The sequence below is a fragment of the Sus scrofa genome, chromosome 15 (assembly GCF_000003025.6).
Source record: "Sus scrofa isolate TJ Tabasco breed Duroc chromosome 15, Sscrofa11.1, whole genome shotgun sequence".
Lineage (NCBI taxonomy): Eukaryota > Metazoa > Chordata > Mammalia > Artiodactyla > Suidae > Sus > Sus scrofa.
This window is the reverse complement of record NC_010457.5, coordinates 1,709,956-1,733,454: the sequence shown is the minus strand read 5'-3', so window position 1 is coordinate 1,733,454 and position 23,499 is coordinate 1,709,956. Positions and strand designations below refer to the sequence as shown.

Here is a 23,499-nt window from a genome sequence, read left to right as displayed (position 1 = left end):
GATGGCAAAAAAAAAAAAAAAAAAACCACACACCCTCTTTTCTAAACAGCACACAAAAATATTACATTGAGCAATTTACCACTTTTTAATGACAATCACAAGGATGAACAGAACCATCAGACTGAATAAGAACAGACACTTCTTCTCTAGTTGACCTATTCTCCATAGTGTTGGTCTGCACTTCTCACGAGACTGCGAAGCCTTTCTTGAGAACCACCTCGATGAGCTATCTCCAGGACAGCAAGATTTCAAAGCCTCACCAACTCTTCCTCTGGCTGTCCCATGGGTCCTGATACAATTTCCATTTTAATGATGAGCTAGGAGGAAATTAGATCACATCCTCTAGAAAACTAAACGCTAAGGTCACAGTGCCAGTTCCCCAGTGAGGACGGTATATTAATATATACTTTTTGTAAAGGAGATTAAAACACTTCAAAATTAAATCAAAGGAGAGATCCATGAATAGATTGTAACAAAGAAAACAAAAATGCAAGCACCATTCAGAGGGTGATTTTTCTTCTTGGAGGTACTCATATTCCTCCTCCTCAATCTTTAGCCCATCGGAATCTCTCTTTTTTGGCATATTTTTCAAGTCACACTTCAAATACGCTTCAACGTACTTACTACTTACTTCTCACCGCTTGCTCTACGGGCCAAACCTAAGGACAGGATTCCAAAAAGATGAGCATCCTTCCAAATGCCTCCTAAGCCTCCAGAATACATGACTTTGGCTGTGCACTTTGTCCAGACTTCACCTTTTTGTTTTGTTGGTGGTGTTTTTTTGTTTTTTTGTTTTTGTTTTTGTTTTTACACCAGGTTTCCGTGTCCTCATTAAAGAAAACCAGAAATTCACATCACAGTGCAACTCTTGGCTTTGTCCTTTCGTAAGTCCGTAGCCACTGCCGAGAGTTCCGGTCTGCTGGGCATGTGTGAAATCCGCTTTGTTGCCCTCTGCGATTTGTTCCGCTTAACGTTTTTATTTGTCTTATTTACACATGCCAAGGTGGCAACATGAAAAATGTCTCTGACGCTATTTTCTGACTGTAAAGCTGAGCATTCGATGTAAGTGGCTGCTCCGATCTGTTTGGCCATATTTGCCCCCTGAGAAGCAAGAGAAGGGATTGGGATCAGCAATTTTAAGTCTCTGGGGAAAGTTATAAAGTGTGTTCTAACACCACAAAATAATAATGCATTGCAAAATGTTTCTGATATGTTAATTGAATTTTCCAAAGACTGAAAAGAAACCCCCCCCTTTAAAATTTTGAACTGCCTTGTTTATTACTTCCTAAAATTTTGAACTGCCTTGTTTATTACTTCCTAAGTATTTGCAGTCAAGACCCAATCCTAAGATGTTCAATTATCATCATTCAGTAGACACTGCTTGACTTCCCAGAGATGCTAAAGGCTGATCTAATTTCCTTTGGTCATCAATACACAAGGGCCCCATCACCAAATAGTTATTAGGAGGTGATTCCTTAGGTGGATCTAAGGAAGTGATTCATCTTGGCCACCAATTGCAACCATGGGTAACTAGATACTTAGGTCTTGGTCCAGGTCACAGCAAAGAAAGAGAATTACCCAGAGAACTGTACTATTGGAAAAAAGTGAAAAAGCTGAAGCTCATGATGTAAATGCTGCATTTCCCATGCAGCCCTGGCACGGTGACCTGGCCCCCCAAGCCTGTTCCAGCACCTCATGGAGCACTCAACTTCTCTTTTCCTGAGTGTAAAGGGCACTCAAGACTAGTCAACGGGCTGTACAAAAAAAGGAGTAACAGAATTTAGGATCAACTTTAAAACATATGTGTAAACTGGGTCACCTTGCTGTACAGTAGAAAATCACTGTAAACCAGCTATAACGGAAAAAATAAAAATCATTATAAAAAATAAAACATATGATTATGCCTTAGGGACAAAATAAGTTGAGGAAAGGAGTAATACTGTTATAACATCTATAACCTAGGAAACACAAAATATGCAGTTTTCTAAACATGGGCCAGAGGACTAGTGGAGACAATAATAAACATGTGTGCATCAAAACGACTTATTTAAACAGCCAGAGTTTTGTTAACTGGAACACTGCAGGACAAAGATGACCATGGTATTTAAAATGATGGATACTAAACAAAATTCCAGCTATTTCAACATGACTCTCTTTAGAATCTGGTTGTCAGTTTTAAAAGAATGAACTGCTGAAACCAATTCTCCTCCTTTCTAAATACTCCGGGGAAATGCCTGCAGAAACGATGAATCTCTAGAAGACAGTTTTTTGGCATGCTCTACTTTACTAACAATGGCCTTTTAAAGTATTTTATTGTGTTGCTGAATGCAAAAGCAGATTAACTCTCTTTAAGAGCAATATTGATTTTGACCACTTTCTCTCTTTAGTTAACTTTAAACTCAGTAGGAGTAGCAGAGCTATACAAAGGGTTGAATATGAGCCACTGTTTATGTACTTCAGTAATCAAATATCATGTGATTCTGCTCCTGAATGACTGAGCAGTTCACGTTTTAAAAGATGTTTTTTTCAAAACGAGTCTTCTGTACCCATATACAACAAATGAATTCTTAGACAGTTGACAGCTAAATAAATACCGTGAAGCTTTCTGAGGAATTTCAAAATCAGAGCACCACCACAGGTGCAGCCAAACCTTGCCCCGGATTGCTTTGGTGCTCACTTGGCAGTTTTTACATTCATCTGAGCAATGGGCTGCCAGGAAGGGGCCTGGATGCCTCTCAGGAAGGCTGAGGCACAGAAATGCCAGCCTGTTTCACCTGTGTTCATAGTCTTGAGCCTGGACACACAGTGCTCATTCTGCACCTTAAGAAAAGGGCAGGCATCTGGGGTGGACCATTGGTTGAGCCTTTAGAAAAGCAGCTATTTTTTTTATTGTATTTCTTAGGAGTGATGTTCCAGTTCTGTCACTCTTTAAAATTCACACGTGCACACCGACTACACACATACCTGGTCGTAGGACACTGGTGTCTGCCTGTGGTTTGAGAGCTCTACTAATGTACTGACATCTGTCCGAAGATCAGATTTGCAGCCGACCAAGAGCATTTTGGTGTTGGGACAAAACTCCTGGATTTCACCTTTCCACTATAGGGGGATTAAAAAAAAAAAGATGAGAAATTAACAATGGGCTGGGCAGCCTTACAATGGAAAACTATTTCTCCAATGGCAGGCACTGCAAATGGGACTCACAAGGACATTTAAAGGAACTGTGTCGTCACTCAGATGAAGAAGCAAACGTGCACTTATCTCCTAAGTAGACAGTAAATTTTAGTGCTTTTTAAAGTGGCTGCATTAGGGAACCATGTTATTCTCTATTCTCCCTCTATTGACTCATCATTATCTGTCCCCACTGCAAGAGACTGGCTGGGTGTTGTCAGAAGGTAGCTGGGGCAAAAAAAAAAAAAAAAAAAAAAGAAGGCAGCTGGGGCAATTTCATAATTATTGGGGTATCTCTGAAAGATAAAAGTGCCTTAAGAATAATTATATATTCTAACAAGTGACTACATCCTCAGGTATGTTGGGCTGGTACTTCCCAGCATGGAAGGCTGGGAATAAGCTCAGGTATGCGTTCACCGATCCTATCAAGAAAGACTGAGCAGCCACCAAGTGCTGAAATCTCTACTGAGATTGCAGAAACTGGAGAGAGCATTCATAAGGCAGAATGGCCTGCTTTTAAGGAGTTTCCCTTGGAGTGGCTGAGTCAGCAAAGACCATGACATTTGCAAAGGCCTATCTCTTGGGTTATCAGGGAGGCATCTGGTCCTATGTCTCAGAGGCCCTTGAGTTAGTTTTGAGTTGCATAAGTTATTAATTTAGCCTAATTTGGCTAGTAGTTTCATGACCCAACAAGAACTCTTAGAACCACCAGAAATGCCTGGCAGGGCATTCCAACTGTCTTTTTAAAGAGCAAATGGATGACTTTTTGTAGTTTCACTTCCCCAAGCCTGAGATGACCATCAGGACAAGAGTCAGGAGTTCAGAGTGTTCATAGGAGAGCTCTGGCATCAAGGAGGAGGGAGTGGAGGTCGCTGAGATCGGGAACCTGTGCCCGATTCTCCCTGCCCACACTCACGAAGATGTATTAAGTGCTCTGCTGAATATCGTGGGGGTTACAGAGATGATGGAGACAGCGCTTGATCCTCCAGAAAAAATTTCACTAAGAGTGAGGGTGGTGAGGTCATGTATCTAAGACTAGATAAAGGGACATCCTGGAGTAATTTAAAAGACCTCTGGAGGAGACATCTCCAGATCTAGAAATGTACTGTGTGGGTAATGAGCTCCAGTCCAAGTACAATAGTGGATTGAAGGAAGTAATAGCCACTTTCCACACAGCCTAATTTATCCTAAGTCCTCCCTTCTTTCCTTTTTTCCCAGCATATTTAGACATCTACCATGTGCTTCATGGAACTGGAGCAAGCACTGGAAGGTGAATTGAAAAAAAGATCTCTTCGGCCCTGAGTCACTCTAACCTCTTGGATATTCAAGGACTTAAAGGATTCAATTAATCAAGAAAAACCATAGCAGGGGTGGTTATCATGAGCCTTAAACTTCACACGGATGTAAAACACACTCATTAATATCTCCAAGGCCGAAGTCACTCTTCATTTGGTCTTAGAAGACAAAAGCAAAATGAAAGAGGAGCGAGGCTTTTCATCATAAATTATGCATAACCTGGTACTACATCAGGTAAGAACTCTAGTAAATAAGCAATCTCTTTTATCTACAGACAGGCATGAGGCCAGCTGCTAGTCTTTCTTCAGCTGTGTGATGACTCTGGCCTCTCTCTGCATGTTTAGCAATTGTTCACAAGCATTAAAGGCAGGAAAGGTGTATCCCTGCCAGAATCTGACAGTCACATTATTTACCTTACATACAATCATTACTCAAAATTGAAAGGAGTTAAAAAGCTAAGAAGAGCCTTTCATCTTTTGAGAAATGTATATTTCATTGAAACTAACTGTGTTTGTCATGTCTGGTAAAGAGACGGGGGCAGGGGCAAGGATTCACCTTCAAATCCTAATTTTGTAATGACACCCAAGACCAGCAGTCAAAAGGACAGGGAAAAATAAATGAATGAAAACACACACAATACGAAGACATGGCTTTGCTCTCAAGCACATCCTCCATCTGAGCCTGAGTGCACAGGGAAGAGAGCTCCGTGGAAGGTCTGATTCCGATACCCCACAGCACTCAGGCCAGGACAGAGGAGTCAGCTAGAGGCCAATACACGCCGGTCGTTGGACCAGCACAGGCTTTCTCTCACTACCCTCACTCCTATTTTGGCGGAGCCCAAGAAATGTTCCTCCCTCCACCGGCCTCTGCAGGACCTGTAACCCACCTGCAACAGACGCCCTTCCTCCTGACCTGCCCTAGGTTCCATCCAGAGCTTCCTCAGGTCTCTTCCCATCTGCAGAGCCTCACTCACCTTAACTGCTATGTAACCTCATCTCTAACGTGTACAACTACTGTCTTGACTGGTATCTGACATCTGCCTGGTCACAATCTACCCTGTCGCATGTCTAGAAACACACCCCTATTCCTCCCTCCATTTATTCTCTTTCTGTTTCTAATAAATGGCATCATTAGTGAAACACAGCTTCTCTACTAAAACAGCTATAACTGTATTCATTTCAATCCCCAAATTAATGTGAAATGTAAACCCATAAAGCACTATCTACAGAGTAAGTGAAGGGAAGAAAGAAGGAAGGCGTTCTTAAGAGTAATCAGATATCATTATTTTCAGTTGCACTACTGCCGCCCAAAGGATAAACAGAGAGGCTCTTAAAAGGGTATTTTGTTTCTTAAAATGAAATAAAATGTTAAGTGGGTTCATCATCAAAACATGGGACATACAGGAGTGGAAAGCTTGTTATAGTGTGAGAGTGTCCTTTGCAGTGTTTTAATTACAAAACATGTAGCAGGGTATTAGCTAGAGTGTCTGAGCACCCAGCCAACCACATGCTTCTACTCTCTATCTGGGCCAGTACTGATTTGGGTCACCGTCCCCGCCACTTGCCTTTTTCAGGACACTGTCCAGAGTCTCTGGTCTACTGATGTCAAAGCAAATCAGCACGGCGTCTGAGTCTGGGTAGGAGAGGGGCCGGACGTTGTCATAGTAAGGAGAACCTGCGAAGAAACAAAAGAAATACCAGTTTTAGGATGAAAATCCCCTTGTCTGTCACGCATGAACTCTGGCCTTTTGAGTTAAATCCCTTGAATGTCACATGGCTCCCATCTCCTCTAATTCTTGGAGAAGAAAGCAAACAAAAGCCGAGTAGTAGTCATTTCTGCTAAGAGACAAGGAAGCCTCACTTGTATCTGACTTAAATTCAAGGGGAGAAGGCAGGATCTTGAGTTGAAATCTGTCTGGTTCAAAGAGTAGACCCTGGAAAAAGGGTGGGGTCAGCTAAGCAAAGAGAACCATTGTGAACCTTATCAGCACCACCCCATCTCCAAGTTCCAAGTTTGTATAAGCAGTGACCTTGGAGCTTGCTTACTTAAACTTATCTCCAAACCGTATATAGCCTCTCTTCCTGTTGCAGCCAAAGAATGTCATAAAGGCCACACCAGATCATGTCACTTTTTTACACAGGTCTATCTCTGGAACACCAAGGCATGTTCCAAGGATCTTAGCCTGAGTTAAATCCAGAGTTCTCGCAAGGTTCAAGTTACCAGTAATTTAACCATAAAGCCCCCTCTAGTTGTTTAGGACATTTCTTCTGTTCTTTTAAGAATCCCAAAGGATGGACAATATGAGGGTGATTACTATAAAATGCTGTTGCTATAAAATTAAGAGAGCTTGCCATGCTATATATTTTTTGAAAAGTCATTTTCAGTATACTGACATTTCATAAGCACAACATGAGTATCATTTTACTATACACACACACATATATATATTTGACTCCAGAATAGAGAAAAAAAATCTAAGCCACCAATCTTTTTGAAATCCAATTTCATTTTGACATCACTTTCCCTTTCCAGCAGAAAAAAACATGACACTTTGTCCCCTGATAAATCAAAACCTCACAAGTCAAAGTCAGGGAAAGAGAAAGACTAAAGAAGATTTTCAAATAATCTTTTACATTTCTATCAAAACAAAATTTTTCAGGAGGCTGCTCTTGAAAACTAGAAGTTACTGTATGTGGTTAGGGTGCCTCATCCTCTTTTCACAGGAAACTGTGGGTCCCTGGCTGTCACCAAGCAACCTCAGGAATGCTGTGGCCTTTTCACCAGCTGATTTTGCGATGAAGAGTGACTGCTTCAAGCCTGATGTGTCTATCAAACAAGGAAGAAGGGAGTGTTCTAGGCACAGGGAAAAGAAGTGTGAATAGGAGTTCCCATCGTGGCACAACAGAAACGAATCCGACTAGGAACCATGAGGTTGTGTATTCGATCCCTGGCCTTGCTCAGTGGGTTAAGGACCTGGTGTTGCTGTGGCTGTAGCGTAGGCCAGCAGCTGTAGCTCCAATTCGACCCCTAGCCTGGGAACCTCCACATGCCTTGGGTGTGGCCCTAAAAAGAAAAAAAAAAAAAAAGTGTGAATAAATGCAGATCCACTCACTAAGCCGCCGGAGTTTGTCCTAAACTGCAGCTCCCCGCCCACATCTGGAATCAGGAGTCTGATGGAGCAGAGACTGACAATAGAAAGGTATTTTCCAAAAGCTTAAAGGATCTAAGGGTTTTTTTTTTTTTTTTTTTAAGTCATTTTAAGTAGTAAGGTCTATCAGAAAAAGGCCATCTCTGAAAATGACACAGAGCCTACTCTGTTAGCCAGCCACTCAAAAAAGGGTGATTTTTAAGAGAAAAATTCACAAATAGTTCATTAACTTCAACAGTTTTAAGAGGCCTCAGAAACAAGATGGCTTATCACCATACAGGGATACGCTTGCTTTCCCTTATTTGTTCTGTAAGGCTCCGACTTCCTCTAGTGCAGCTTCTCCTGTTCCCCTGTCCAAAGTCTAACCTGGACACAGCTCCTGCTGTGAACATCAGGAAATCTCTTTTTTGAAACGTGAAATCAGAAAATTCCAGGCCGTAGCATGGAAATCCAAAAGACAGGCACCTATAGAGGATTCCCTCTGGTCTTTCAGGTTAGCAAGAGACACCTGACCCCGGATCCAAAAAGTCACAGAGTTGAAAGGAACAAGCCTAAGGAGGTTTCAGAGACCTCCTTTTCAGGAAATCACTCCCATCAAGAAAACCAATCTCCCTATGATGTTTTCCAGCCCTGAGGACCTGAACCTTGGAGGACAGGCATTTCCTGGTGCCATATTCCTTCAGGACATAAACTTTGACTGAAATAAAAGTAAGTATTCACTGCTAATCTCGGATCTGAGGCTATTCTGCATCACAGTGAAAACCAGCTCTTCCAAACACAAATTAAGGAAAGGAAGTTAGAGAATTACAAAGGTGCCAAAAGAGAATAATGAAAATGGGAAGGAAAATAGGAAAATCCAAAGGAATGGTTTTAACGTCTAAGTCACCACGTGGCTGCAGAGAATACCCCTCCCTCCCTTTGTGTGGGGGTTTCCCTCTTCCTCCCATTTTATGGCCACAAAGGGGATGTGGCTTTGTCTTCAACCCACTGCTGGAGGCTCCTGCTGCCTAGGCGAGCTGCTTTCTGTACTTAGAGGTTATACCCAAATACCCGCAAAATGTAGACACAGGCCTGACTTTAAAATGAAAGGGAATTTGCAACTTAAAGCAAATTCTTATGGAGGTTTGTTTTGATATTTTGAATGTAAAAAATGTATGTGTAAAAGTTGATGAGAAACCAACCACCTTGCTTGTTGAAGTACAGAGGTAATTTTTAAAGAGCATTAACGAGATCTCATTAGGAATGATGCTTTGATCTGTCCTATTACTTTTGCTAATGAACAGCACTCTTAGATCCACAAGAGTGTCCAAAGGTAGTAATAAAACTGATCTCCACATTTATTAGTTATAAGCATAATTTGTCTAACCACTAACCACCAGAGTAATTTGTCATTAAAAATAACAAGACCACTTACTCATGATTAGTGTGGGGGGGCAGACAAAATTGAAATGTTTTTGTAATAGAAAAATCCATTGCCTGTACTTCTTCATAAAAAAGGAAAACTGATACAGAATTAGAAAAGAACTGTCCTACTAGGAAGACTAACAATTCATCAGCTAAGCAGGACTTTTGGGGAAAGTGGGGATCCAGTGTAACTTTCAAGTGTTTACTTTGTGTTTAAGCATTTGGAATTCTTTCCTATAAAGCCCAAGCTACCGCACAAAGCAAAGAAGAAAAGCAAAGCTGGAGAGTGCATGGTGTAATCATACGCCTGTGTGTGATAACTTACCAGCCAAGAAAAAATAAAGAGGAATTCCAGGAATGCCCCTGTGAAGTGAGAAGCACTATGGGGAGGCAGAAATGACAGAGGAAGGGCAGAAAGTAAGCTGATGATCAGGGACAACACCTGCCCCTAACTCCTCCATCCTTCCAGAAAAGTCTTAAAGAAAAGCATTCTGTTAAGCCAAGCAGTAAAAAATTAACTTCTACAGATTTCTTAAAAAGATGCATGTGAAAAACTTCCAGGGTAACTGTAGAACTAAACACGAGGAAAGAAAAAGCACTGAATAATTTTTTTATGTTTTTATTAGTAATTCTTCATAAAAGTACTGAACATTAATGGCAGTACATAGTAGGTACTGACATACAGAGTGTAAACTCTAGTACCCAAAAATGTACTAGAGCTAGATTCAGTTATTCTAGGTACTTACTGAGCTTTATTAGTCAAATAAAACTCCTCACCACGTGGAATAGGCTTTACGCACATGGAAATTCTCAGGCACAGCATTTCTTTTTCTCTTATATGAAACTTTAACCACCCAGCACTATTCCAAGGTCCTTTCTCTTTAACCATCAGATCATCACAGGGAAAATTTCAGGAAATTCCACACAGTAAGGAAACAACTACACCACATATGCAAAATGTGTGCCCCCAAACCCCACAAAGACCAAGCTTTGCTTGGATGTAGACTGGAATAGTGCCATTTGAGGTTCTCTGAGTTCTTCAAGTTTGGCAAACATCAGCAAAATTCTGAAAGGCTTCTGAAACTTCAGGTCTACCCATCTTTGTCTTCAAGATCATTAATTCTGGGTGAGAGCAGTCTTTCCAGCCCAAGAATAGTCACCAAGAGCCTCACCCAGAAACTACTTCTGCAGACACATACCTGCCTGCTGAGGTCATCTTTGCACAAAGGAGAACGCACCATATATGTACATAATTAAATGTATATGTAAGACGATTCATGCCCAAAAGGGAGGCTTTATGGAAACTTTGGCAAAACCAGTTCAAACACTGGGAGGCATTATAGGAGTCTGAGAACAGAAAATTCCTCTAGTAGAATGATGCATAAATACAACTTCTTTTACTTTAAGTTTAAAATTTCCTCCCCCCCCCAGAAATTCCTACCGAGAATAATAAAATCAGGAATACCGCATATTTCATTCAAAGAAAATATATTAAATTTTGGTATTTTTCGGTGACCACCAAGAGAACATCTGTACCAAAGCAGCAGCACATCATGTGATGATCTGCCCAATTACTACAAGGTTCTGCTTCTTCCATTTCTAATCAGAGTGACAGCTCTGAATCTGCCATCATCTGAAGAATGTAAATCAAGTCCAGGCAGAACGTTGGGTCAAGCTCAGTCTGAGACTCCGCTGAACTCTTTTCCGGGGTAGTTTGCATACCTGTTGCTATTTGAGCACCATGCCATCAAATATGCAGCAAGTATTCCAACGTGGGATATTTTTATTTGTTTCCACTTCAGATTCAGACTAACAGAAATTATAAACACATTTTATGAAAATCTGGGTGCATTCCTGTCTTTCTATTAGAATTGATACTTTTAATTTCTGGGAGCAAGGCAGATACATAGTTGTTTAGAAAGTCAATGAGGTAGAAATAAGATTGCTATTTTTCAGCTTTAAATAAAGCTTTAGGGTTAAACTTCCAATCCTAGCAAGATACTTTAAAAATAAAAGAATCAAAATATTTTACATAAAGTGGAACTATAGTAAGTCACAAGAGTTGTAGGGGCAAAAGCAAATATGCATACATTTTTAAAATTACATTGCCATCCAGTAATAAAGTCAGATTCCTTACAGTCCCATGAGTGAATCCTATGTCATCAGGCTCATTTTTTTTTTTTTTTAAATCAATGTGCACAACACCTGGCCAGACTTCTGAGGCAGCTTATGTTTGTGTCAGTGAAATGTCTGTTTTGTCAAGAAGGTCTCTGAGTAATGTTGCCAACATATAGTAACTGAGAAGACATTTAAAGGGCATCAGAAAACGGCTGAGACAGAAGTAATTTATTTGGCACAGCCCGCCAGGCACCATGAGCTTACTGGAGAAGTTATTGGTCCTTGGTGTCATATCTACATGTAACAGAACTGGATTAAAGAGGAAACATCTGGTTATTTCAGGTGGCATCAGAATGACCAATCTGGATGCCTCACTGAAATGTGCAATTTAGCAAGAAACCAGATTGGAAAAAACTTAGCACTAAATGGGGTTTACATTTGGGGGGGGGCGGGTATTGAGAGATTTAGACACAGATAGAGACTTAGAAAGTAATTTTTATCTATCTATCTATCTTTCTTTCTTATTTATAGTTTAAATGGAAATTGCTGCATAGTGGACAATTCTTCAAATATAGTTTTTAATAATATTGCTTATTGGCAATCACCTTCAAAACTCTTAGCTCTTTTGCCTTAACCTCCAACTTCTGCAGAGTTTCCAGGTGAAAACTCAAGAGTTGAACTTGGCTGTGAAACTCTTAAACTCCAAGGACTCATCATTTCCTCATATTCTAACTAGTTTTGTGCCATTCTGCCCTTGATACAGTCACAACACAAGCACTCATGTGATGATCTTTGTAAAATTCTTGCCCTCCTCCTTTCTCTAATAAGGTTAACTTAAAATTCTTCAGCTTTCAGAATCTTGCCTTCCCTGAGAGCCATGCAACATAAGCATGTTACCAGGTGGGAGTGACAAAGACTTCTTAAGCACTGTGTCAACCTCTAGAGATGAGGGAAGAAATTGTGGTGGGCTTTGATGAGTCATGGGTCAGGGGGCCCTGCAGCCTTCGACAGTTCTTTGGATCTTCTTGCTGCTTAGTGAATCCAGCTTTAGAACCTCCAGGCTCACCCTTCTATACACAAGTACTAGACTGTGAGTACCTTAAGGGCAGGCACTGTCCTAGCTGGGCTTGTACCATGCCCTCCTGGCTGCTTCAGCATTTAGCAGAGTTGATGTAGAGGATGCCCTAAGTGTTTATTGGTTTCAGTCATTTCTATGCGTCTTGCCTTGACGTGTTATTTTACATATGAAATCACTGAAAAGGGATCCATGACCACTTTTGATTTCACTTTTCTGGATTAATTCCAACACTGATCTCCAGCACTGCTGAGACATTTCCATCCCTGTTAGGAAATATTTCAGGAGGGCTTGTCACTGAGATCATTCTGCAAACCTGATGTATAACCTATAAATATAAAAATATAGATAGATTTACAGTTGTATAGGGTTTAGCGTCAAAGTCCGGCCATGAGTGATTAAGATTTTTCTCTCTTCCCCTTTCTTTCCTTGAAGCACAAAACTTAAAGAGTACTATGTTCTCTGCTAATAATGCTAAAAACTAGTACAGGAAATGCTAACTTTAGCACTTACGGCCTAAAAGAACCTTGTTATCAGGACAAGATTCGAAAGACTGTTTATGAAGCAATAGCATTAATTATTGTGGGGGAATATTACCAGCTAAATTGAGTACTTCAAAACTAATAATTTGCCTTAAATAAGATGTGCATTAACTTGTCCTGGTTAAAAGCTGAAATGAATGATTATTATTCCCTAAATCACATGTGCTGAAATTACACTACAATCAAGTCACTTAGGAAAAGATATGGTGATCTTCAAATGACGAAGTTTCTATTATTAGTAGGTGTTGGCTTCGTGCTACAAATTGCCTCTATGCTTGGCAAGTATGGCAGATTCCAAAGCACAAGAATACTTTGGTCTCACTTATCACTTCAAAAGGTTGAAACCATTACCCCCTGTTTTGCAGAAACTCACTGAGCGGATCTGAAAATCAATAGGCCCATTTCTATGACTTTTAATAAAAAATGCTCATCTTATCTACAAAAGGGCACCAGGAGTATTTCTAATTAAAATGAAGAAATCATGCTTCTTAACCCAAAGGCTAGCTTTAAAAATGCCCCTTTTTAGAGGCTTCAAAGTGCTATTATTTATAAAAAGTTTTGTCTCCTTTTGGGGGGGCTGGGGTTAACTTTTAGCAGCCATAAGAAATCAACTGGCCAAGTGTCCTTTGTGGTTGTTGCTTTAACTTCTATGTGCAGTGGGGGTGGCAGTTAGTGTTTCCTACCTGAGGAAGATCTAGAGGGTCTATTAGCACTAGGAATGCCTGACAGGAGAATCCACAGCAGCAAGAGGAGCAGGGCACTTGGGTTCAAGAATCTGATCAAACTGGCTCATCATAGGTTGACTATGACCTACACTAAGTGGGGAGAGCCTTCTTCCCCCACTGTATGACTACAGTCCTACCTCCACTGTATGAGTCTTAAGGCAACACTTAGTTAATCAACACTGTCTCTCTAAGGCCTAAGAGGGCCTGCACATAGTAGGTACAGAAAAAAAGGAGAGAGAGGGAATGGAAGCCTATGAGAAACTATACGAGTATAGAAACTTTGGATAGAAGAACAGCTTCCGCCTCTTTAATGCCTGCTAGGAGGCTAAACAGGATGTGAAGGCCAAAGGACAAAGTGTAAGCCATGTCTCTCCCTGTGTAAGAAAAGTGACATGCCCAATTTTCCCTCTAGCTTTTAGAAAGTTCTAGAAGGGGAAAAAAAAAAATCTGACATTTAGGACTTTAGACACTTGGCTTGAATCTTTTCTCCAAAGCAAAATTGATAGCAGTTGGAAAAAAAAAATAAAGGTATCAAGAGGCATCAGGCACATGCAATTACTTGCACAACCTGAACTAAACAAATGCCTTAGCAGGCAAAGAAAATGTCAAATGTTTGTCAAAAAGTAATCCTGTTCAGAAATTCGCCATGAAAAGCTTGAGATGAAATGGAAACTGTTAAAGGTACTTGAAATGATTAGTTGCTGATGCTATCCTTCTTGCTAGATGTATTTCACTGGTGAACAACAAACCAGTTTTGGTGCAAACAGTCTGCTCTTGGAACCCAAGCAGTTCCTGGCTGTGTTTAATTAACTAACATTCCACCTCACAAACATAATGGGATTCTTAAAAACTCCTTTATGCCTTTTTTCCATTATGTATAAATCTAAATTTCAATTTGAACTAAGATATCATTACTGAATAATTTTGCTATGTGATTTCTTTTAATCAGTTTTTTCATGCCTTTATATTTCAGTTAAATATGCATCAGTTTTGTTTCATTAAACAAAAATACAAGTGATTATTTCATGACAGACTTCATTTCAGGTGATTATCTTTAATTCGATGAAAGGCAATGTTTATAAAGTTGCCATTCTTTGTGCACAGGTAATTTAGGGGTAATAAGTGCCAGGAAATCTCATCTCCTTGGTAACTACACATTTGATTACTCATTTGTTCATCCAATAGATTTTATTTGGTGACTACTGTGTGCAAGGCATAAGCCTATGTATGCAGAGACTACAAACTGTAGAGTGTGGATTAAATACTTGAAGATATCTGAAGTGATATTTATCTGCACAGGTGAAGCATAACCTCCAACTATAAACTGCCCACATTTTATTTGTTTTCTAGTCTTTGAAAAGCATGTGCCTAAAAAACAAACAAACAAACAAAACCCAAACAGTTAATTTAGCCCTTTGGGCGCCTAATCTAATCTCCGTTGGTGGTCCTGTGATTCACGAAGCTTAAGACAAGGAAGGATGTATAACCCAACATTTCTATGAGCCCACTCCTGCCTCCTCCCTACCCAAATGAGTCCTTCCTAAATACACCAGGAAGCAGTGGCTCTGTGCAGAACCTGGTTTGATTTGTATGTGGTGAAAACTGCTGTATAGGACGCCAGCCCTGGGACTAATAGCTGAAGCCAACCAACATCCTGGAAGACAAAAAAAAAAAACTTGCCTATGTGATGATCTAAGGCCAAGAAGTATACAGCTGGGAGGGATCCTGCACCTTATGTTGCTCTGTATCCTCCTTTTTTTTTTTTTTTTTTCCCAGATGACAAAATGACACTCAGGGAGGTGGGGATCTGCATACAGAAATCCAGTCGCTAAGATGTGAGCACACCTTTGTATCAACAACTGGATCAGACTCACAGACCCAGTGTCTAAAAAATTCTTATCCTGCATTAGGGCCAAACAGGCTGGGGATTACCCGTTTTAATTATTGGTACCATACCAGCTGTCCTGCCCACTAGGCATAACAAAGACCGTGATATGTCTGGGAATTAGAGTCCATTAAATACCAAGGTGTGTAAAAATCCGATGGTGGAAACTACTGAAATAAGAAAACACTAGAATTCTATCACTACCTCCCTCCTAGTTTCCAGAGTACATGCAACCTTCAATACAAAACACAGTGAGGTCTCGGTTCAGCTACCCTTGGCGAGGCTCCAAGGAGAGCCTGACTCGCCAGGCAGAAACAAAATCCGCACATCTTACTGCAGCCCTCTGAGCATCTGGCACTAACCGTGAGAGGCGCTCGAGAGACTTCTCACTTGCCTTTGTGCAGGGACTGCCTCTGGCGACCCTGTCAGTCTGGCCCCTTCCGGGTGCTCTCTAATCCCCTGCGTTCCTCGGGGGCTCCAGAGGTGAAAGCCGAGGGCTGTGGGAAGCTCACACAGCTCAGAGGCACCTCCACGGGGCCATTCCCAGCTGAGCGCAAGTCCATCTAGTAGGAGGCTTCCCTGCCTGACAGCAGAGCCTCCGAGTTGGCACTTATTCATTTCTCCTAGGTAGTTTCACCCAGGATTTGATTTGGTTCATCCGCAGTAGCCCAGCTGCCTACTAAACTCCCAGATCTAAGCGCAGGGGCCTTCACCCGGCCTTCCCGCTGGCTCCTCCTCCTCCAGAGGCTACACCCTTCCTGGAAAGGGCATTATTTCGGGCACCGCAGGGAGGGGCGGCTGGTGCCTGGGTCCCAGCCCCAGATTCTAGGTGATGCTCCCTCCCTCACCGCGCCGGACCCAGCCCGAACCCGTAGCCGCGCGGGGGGCCTTCCCATCCTCTGGGTACCCGATTCTCCCAACACCGCGCGCCGGGTGGGTGGGTGAGCGCGTGGGAGGGCGATAACCCGGTCTTGAACCCCTGACCCTTGAAAATAATTCACCATGCCAATAATTCAACTGGACGGGAAGGTCACAGGCGAATGGTGCGGCCCGCGGCCTGGTAGGCCGGCGGAGGAGGGTGATGCAAGGGGTCACGAGGGAATGGCGTGGGCCGGGGGACACGAGTGATCACGAGGGTGGGGGAATTCGGATCTGCAGGTTGGCGCTGAGGACGCAGGCAGCGGGGAGAGGAGGCCGGGCTACCGCCAGCTGGGTGCTGCCCGCGCCGCCAGCGCATTCCTGGCAGTAGGCGTCACGAGCGCCGCGGCTGCGTGCGCTCCCTTTACTTTCTTCTCCCCCCCGCCCCCAAACGCGGGATCCGCACGTAACTGCGTCGCTTCGGGGATTTTCTCCCACCTTCCACCACCCCTGCCTTGCTCTCCGCCTCCCCGACAAGCTGCAGGTCCTGGAGTGGCACTCATCCAGTTGGTTCCAAGGCGGCGCACGCATCCCTCCGCCCCCAACATTTGCCGGGAGGCGACCCGGACACAGCTCGGCCCCCCAGCCACTCGGCTACAAGGATTTTCCACCACGGGGTCACCCTTCGGGCACACAGCGCTCTTCCCTTCCCACAGCTACCCCCAACCCAATGTCGCCCCCCCCCCCCGCCCACCACTCAGAAGGGACCGCGGGAATCCCTCGCCAAGAAGCAAAGTTAACGGAGGGGAGCAGAGCCAGCGCTGATGGCGCGCTGGCGGATGGTGAGAGCGTGCCAAGCTTGGGGTCCTGAGACCCGCCGCTCACCCCCGAGCGGCTGGAAACCGGCCCGAGCGCCACGCGGTCCAATGACTCTCTTACCCGAAGTGTCCCACAGGCTCAATTCTATTCTTTGTGTGTCGATTTCGAAACTGGCCGTGTAATTCTCAAACACTGTAGGGACGTAATTCTGGACAAAATGGACAGAGGAATGGGGCAAAGAGGTTATTTTAAAATGCACGACACCCACAGAACACCCTCTGAAAATCGCCTCCTCATTCCCCAATTAAAGAAGTAAAACCCCCAAACCCACGACCACCAGACCTCACACTAAACACGCGGACCTTTTCCGAACCCCCCTTAACCCCCTCTCGCCACCCCCCTCCCATCTTCCAAGAGGAGAGGATCTGAATCTCACAACCCCACCTTCTGCACACATGACCGAACAAGTTTCAGAAGCTAACAGCAGAATGTGCAGTCGCATCCCAACCCTTAAACGCTCCCAGACCACTTTCCCTTTCCCGGCAGTCTAACCCAGGGGAAAGTAGTAAAGGGTGAGAAAGGCGGCTGAAAAAAGAAAAACGGGTGAAGTGGGGGAAGCCAGAGGATCCAGAGGCCCTCCTCACTCCTCGAAGCCCGGGCTGGCCCCACACTTACCTCGGGGAAGCAGTCTTTGGCGAAGACGTGCAGCAGCGCGGTTTTCCCACACTGACTATCTCCCACCACTACTATCTTGCATTTCACGTTCTGATTAGGATCCATGATAGATTTACTGGATAATTTCTGGCTGGCTCTTCTCTCCTTCATTGATCTTGCCTTATTTTCTCTTGGAACAGGAATTTTCTCTTAAGAGGAAAAAAATATATATGTTTCTCTATATTATAAAAAGCAGATATAAAAATACATCGCAAGGCTGATGGGAACCCCTGAAGCGCCGCGCAGATGAGAGCTAGAGGAGCAGGCTCGTTACTCTCCTCCAACAAGTTTTCTGCCTGACTCCACACCGCGCTTCCCAAGTCCAATTCCGATCCGACTGCTTTGTTTCACGCTCTCTGCGCGGCTTTATACGCCCGGCCTTCCAATCCTCGTTCTCAATGGGAGAAGGAAACTGATCCGCCTCCTCCCCTTTTATGGAGCCTGGGAGCGAGCGCCGTCTTCTTACTTGCAAAAAAAAAAAAAAAAGAAAAAAGAAAAGAAATGTAGACAGTGCGCCCTCTAGGGTAACCGGGCGGGATCTATTTCCAGACCAAGGCTCTGGGACAACTTGGAGATTGCAAAGACGCTTTGCTGAAGGATGGCACTGTAGGAGTACAGGAGGAGGTGCGAAATTGAATGTGCATTATTGACTTTTATTGGAATTACTTAAAGCCATTTTCATAAGGGCTAATCTACAGAAGCCTCGTGGATATTTATGAAAGCAAAAACATTATTCGCCCAAGTTAAAACATCATTATAAAACATAGGATGCAATCTTAGATGGGGAAGGGTTAAGTGGTTGTATTTTTTTTTTTTTTTTTTTTGTCTTTTTGCTATTTCTTTGGGCCGCTCCCGCGGCATATGGAGGTTCCCAGGCTAGGGGTCCAATCGGAGCTGTAGCTGCCGGCTTACATCAGAGCCACAGCAACTTAGGATCCGAGCTGTGTCTGCAACCTACACCACAGCTCACAGCAACGCCAGATCGTTAACCCACTGAGCAAGGGCAGGGACCGAACCCGCAACCTCATGGTTCTTAGTCGGATTCGTTAACCACTGCGCCACGACGGGAACTCCCAGTGGTTGTATTTTTTTAGGAAATGTTTTGTATCAGGTATATAGGCCATGGAACAATAGTTAAGCCAGGTTATTTCCCACTGGCTTGCTTGGGTCATAGTCAGAGACTGAATTCTGATACCTGTCAGTTTCAGTGACTTAGGATGAGGGGGGAAGGTTTTGAGGAGAGCGGAGAGGAGGTGGGAGAGGAAAAGAAAGAGAAGTGTAAGATGCTCATAACTGAGTAACATGAGACACCAAAATCTCATTCCTACTGCACTAGGGACCCAAACACACAAGGTCATTGTAGCCCCTCTTTCAGTGAGAAGAGGGGGTAAGAAGGATTCTGATCCTGCCTTTCAGCTCCTTTAACTGAAGCCTCCTCTTTTCAGGACTCAAAGCATCTTAGGCTCAACCCAGAAAACACAAATATCCTTAGCTGAAAAATGCAGGTACAACCTTCCACTCCCTTTCCACCTCGCCTCCACATCCATCTCCCTACCCACCCATCCCAAAGTCTCAGAGAGGACTAAGAATGACCATACATTTGTTCTCTCTTCCTTATAAAAAGCACTTCTTTTCTCATCTTCATCATCTCCTGTGCTTCAGATGATCAGGAGTTTTCACCTATTTAATTTTTTTTTATTGAGATGTGGTTGATTTACAATATTATGTAAGGTTTTGGGTATACAACATAGTGATTCAAAATTTTTACAGATTATACTCCATTTATAATTATTATAAAATACTGGCTATATCTCCTGTGCTGTGCAGTGTATCTCTGTAGCTTATTTATCTTATATGTGGTAGTCTGTACTTAATATCCTACCCCATCTGGCCTCTCCCCTTACCCCAAGGTAACTACTAGTTTGTTTTCTGTATCTGTGAGACCTTTTTGTTGTTGTTACTGTTTTACTAGTTTTTTTTATTTCACATATAAGTGATACCATACAACATTTGTTCTTCTCAGCCTGACTTATTTCACTTAACATAATAACCTCCAAGTCCATCCATGTTGTTGCAAATTACAAAATTTGCAGAGGTTTCACCTGTTAAATTGTATTAAGGACACTGACCCCAAAAGCCATATAGGTTCCCCTATAGACACTTTTAGGTTTGTAAACAAGAAGAAGATGAGGTCAAAAACCAGAAAGTTCAGTGTGGGGAGTGAAAAGGCACAGTGAAGGGTGGATAGGGAATTCCCCTGTGGCACTGCGGAAACGAACCTGACTAGTATCCATGGGGATACAGGTTCAATCCCTGGCTTGCTCAGTGGGTATGGGATACAGCATTGCTGTGGCTGTGGCATAAACCAGCAATTGTAGCTCTGATTCAACCCATAGCCTTGGAATTTCCATATACCACCGGTGTGGCCCTAAAAAGATGAAAGAAAGAACAGAACAGGTGGAAAGAAGGGAGGGAGGGAGGAGGATGGGAGGGAAAGAGGGAAGGAAGGAAGGAAGAAAGATGGATGGATAAAAGCCCAGGTGTGAATATCAACCCTAGGACTATGAAGCCTCAGGGATCTAAGGATGGTATCCTCTTCCTTTCAGAGTGGAGGAAACTGGAGCCCCCTGAAAGGAAGACCCTGAATCAGACTCCATGTGTAGGGTTGTGCTCATACACAGAGGGCTGACTCACAGAAAAAGGGATCGCTGGCCCTGCTCAAGTTGCTAAAGCAGCACTGGCCAAAGTTTGCTCTGCAGAAAGGAGCCTCACAGAAAGGGTCCCATGTCCTAATTAGTGATGGGGATAAGTGCCTGTATCAGCCCTTGAAGATGTAACCAAACACTTTGACATGTTACAGACATGAAAAAGCTCTATAGAAAGAGAGCCTATCTAACATAGCTCTACCCAGCATTCCCCAGATCTACTTAAGCACAGGAAACTTTGATCAAATTATTTACTTTGAGAAGCAAAAGACATAATGGCTGGGGGCAGGAGATCACAAAGAAGTGTGTCTGTGTGACCCTGGGTGAGTTCTTTAACCTTCTCTAAGCCGAAATTTCATCATCTATGAATCAGAAATCATGACAGTAATGAAAAGGGAATGCACAAGAAGTTTGCAGGATAGTTTCTGGTACAATAAGGACTCCTCGACCTAGTTTATATTTCACATATAATTCTTATTTGCACTTCTCAGAACTACTGAACACATCTTGGGAAATTCTGGCCTCATTAGTGGACTCACTAATTGGAGCTAAGAGAATAGATCCACCCCCTTTTTTTCTTAGGAATTTGCACCTTTCTGGAGGTATGATTTGACCTTCCGCTTTCCTGAATTGGTGTCATTTCTGTGGTTAAACTTCTCTAGCTAGCAATAGTTATGAATTATTAGCATTAGGCTGACAATGAATATAACAGTGTAGTTTATCATATAAGCTGGGACACTTTGGAGGGCAAAAGCAGGTCCCCTAATGATTATGTCAGAACGACAGTTGTAAACAGGGTCTGTCCCAGGCAAAATGAGAGACCTAATCACTTTAATGAATAATCTGGAAGCATAGACTATTTTTGGAAATCAGGTGACCTGAATCTCCAGGAACCTGCCAGTTGCTGAGTGAAATTTAGTAGATATGTAATAAAGTAGAAAACCACCTGCCTAAAGTCACCAGGCTTTGAATCCCTTTAGGGTAAGAATTTCCTTTTCTTCTTTGAGTTTCTCCTGTGCAGAATGTAGTAGATACTTAATGTATTTTATAAATCCATTTAGCATCTAGTTCAACAATTTTTTTTAAATTTTTTTGGAGTATAGTTGACTTACAAAGTAGTACAACAGATATTTATTAAGCACCTGCTGTATGCCAGACACTGTTCTAGGAAGTGTAGATATAACAAGTAAACAAGCCAGACCTGCTTGCTGCTTTCACAGAGCATATATGCTAGACAAGAGACAGATAATAGACAAAGAATCAAGTACACAAATAAGAACAAATGTGCTAAGCTCTAAGAAGACAAAACAGGGTGGCAGGATAAAGCACAATAAGGTGAGGATTAGACCCAGTGGACTGGCAATGCCTCTCCAAGGAGGTTGGAAGTTCAATGGTGAGAACAAGCCTTGAGAAGGTCCACTGGAAGGCAAGGGACTAGACAGTGAAAAAGTTTTATTCAGGGAAAGAACTTGGCAGGTGGAAAGATCAGAAGGAAGGCTGGAGTGTCTGGGCCCACAGAAGTAGGGAGAAAATGGATAGGAGAACAGAAAAAACATGTAGAGCAAAGTTATCGGGTCTTAGAGATAAGAGTAATTGAATTTGGATTTCAGTCTAAGGGCAACATGTAGTCAAACATAGGAGGACTTATGGTAATTTGAATGAAGGAATGAATGGCTCCAGTTCTAGGTCTTCACCTGTCACTCCACTAACTATGAAATTGTGATGAAACTGCTCATCTTCAATGAGCTCTTCAGATCTAAATGATACCTAAAGTCCTGGAAAAGACTAAAAGTTTATACTGCAATGAAAGCTTCTCCCTAAGGAAAGCATTCATTTGGAAGATGTGCAGCCCCGTCTCAGGAATCACACATTATCTTAGGTCCCTTTTACTGTTCTTCTTGTTTCCTATTATGCTCTCTTTTCTCTAATCAACCTTCGAGTTCAAGATAAGAGGAAAAAAAAAAAAAAACCCAAACATTTCAATATGGATTGGTTAATACATCATGTGCATTCAGCATTCAGTTGCCCCAAGAGGTCTAGAGCTTAGGAATTCTTTCCTTAGTGGTTAACCCTTTACTTATTAGGGGGAAGTGGCCCCTCCCATAGAAACTGCATCCCTTCAGACACAAAAAGGGTGGATTCCAGGCCTGGAGAGAGGGCTAATTGAGAAAGAATAGCCATCTAGGGAGTCAACCCATAAACAATAGCTCTGTGTTCTTTCTACCAGCACTGGACTACAAGTCAGGACTTTGACTTTTAATCCAGGCTAAACTAATGCACTGTCTGACCTTGGGCAAACACTGACTGAATTCTTTTCCTTAGCTTCATCCTTACAAGACAATGATACTATCTGCTTCCTTTAAGTCGCACAATAAGGCTACTTAGACGATCACGTGCCCTCTACTTTCCAACATTCTTTAGAAACACACTTCAGGCACCCCCTCCCCTCCCTTTTCAGGTTCAGTGTATTTATGGAGATCTGGGCTCACAGTGGAATATTGCAAGGCATAATCCTAATTGTTTATTCACGGTTGCCTGCCTCTCTTCAGACACCAGCAAAAGAGCAAGTGTGCCTTGAGGAGAAAGTCCCAGTCTCTTACAGGCATCATCAGTGGAGCAGAGAGATGACATAGAAACAAGAAAACATGCAGGATGCCTTCGTAGACGTTATGTCAGAAAATATGGCTATGAGTCATAGCATCCTCTTTGAGAATTTAATAAGAAGGTAGCTAGGAAGTTCAACATAAAATAAGACTGGGGTGTAGGCTTGTAGACTGCTCTGTACTGAAGGGGGCCACTTTCATAGCTGTATCTGCTTTGAGATAGTCGCTCAGCTGGCTTTAGGTAACATCAACCAAATAGAAGGGGTTTTTTTTGGGGGGGAGAGGGAGGAATTGAGGTAAGAAGGTTCATAAAAGTCAAAAGATTGAACTTGCTATTTGGGAAGCATTTGTTCTCTTGGAGAGGAATCTCCTTTATTTTCCTTTAAAATTAGGGCTGGTTGTCCCACTAGGGGCATTGCAATAAGCTGCAAAGGCT

The 23,499-nt window shown here is 42.7% G+C and overlaps 1 protein-coding gene across 1 annotated transcript; it reads right to left on the bottom strand.

Annotated features, from left to right (window-relative positions):
• RND3 (Rho family GTPase 3) lies at nucleotides 850-17,866 on the bottom strand. The gene is given in 5 exon segments (NM_214296.1): nucleotides 850-1,101; nucleotides 2,965-3,099; nucleotides 6,032-6,141; nucleotides 17,162-17,249; nucleotides 17,717-17,866. Coding segments are annotated over 5 exon segments (735 nt in total).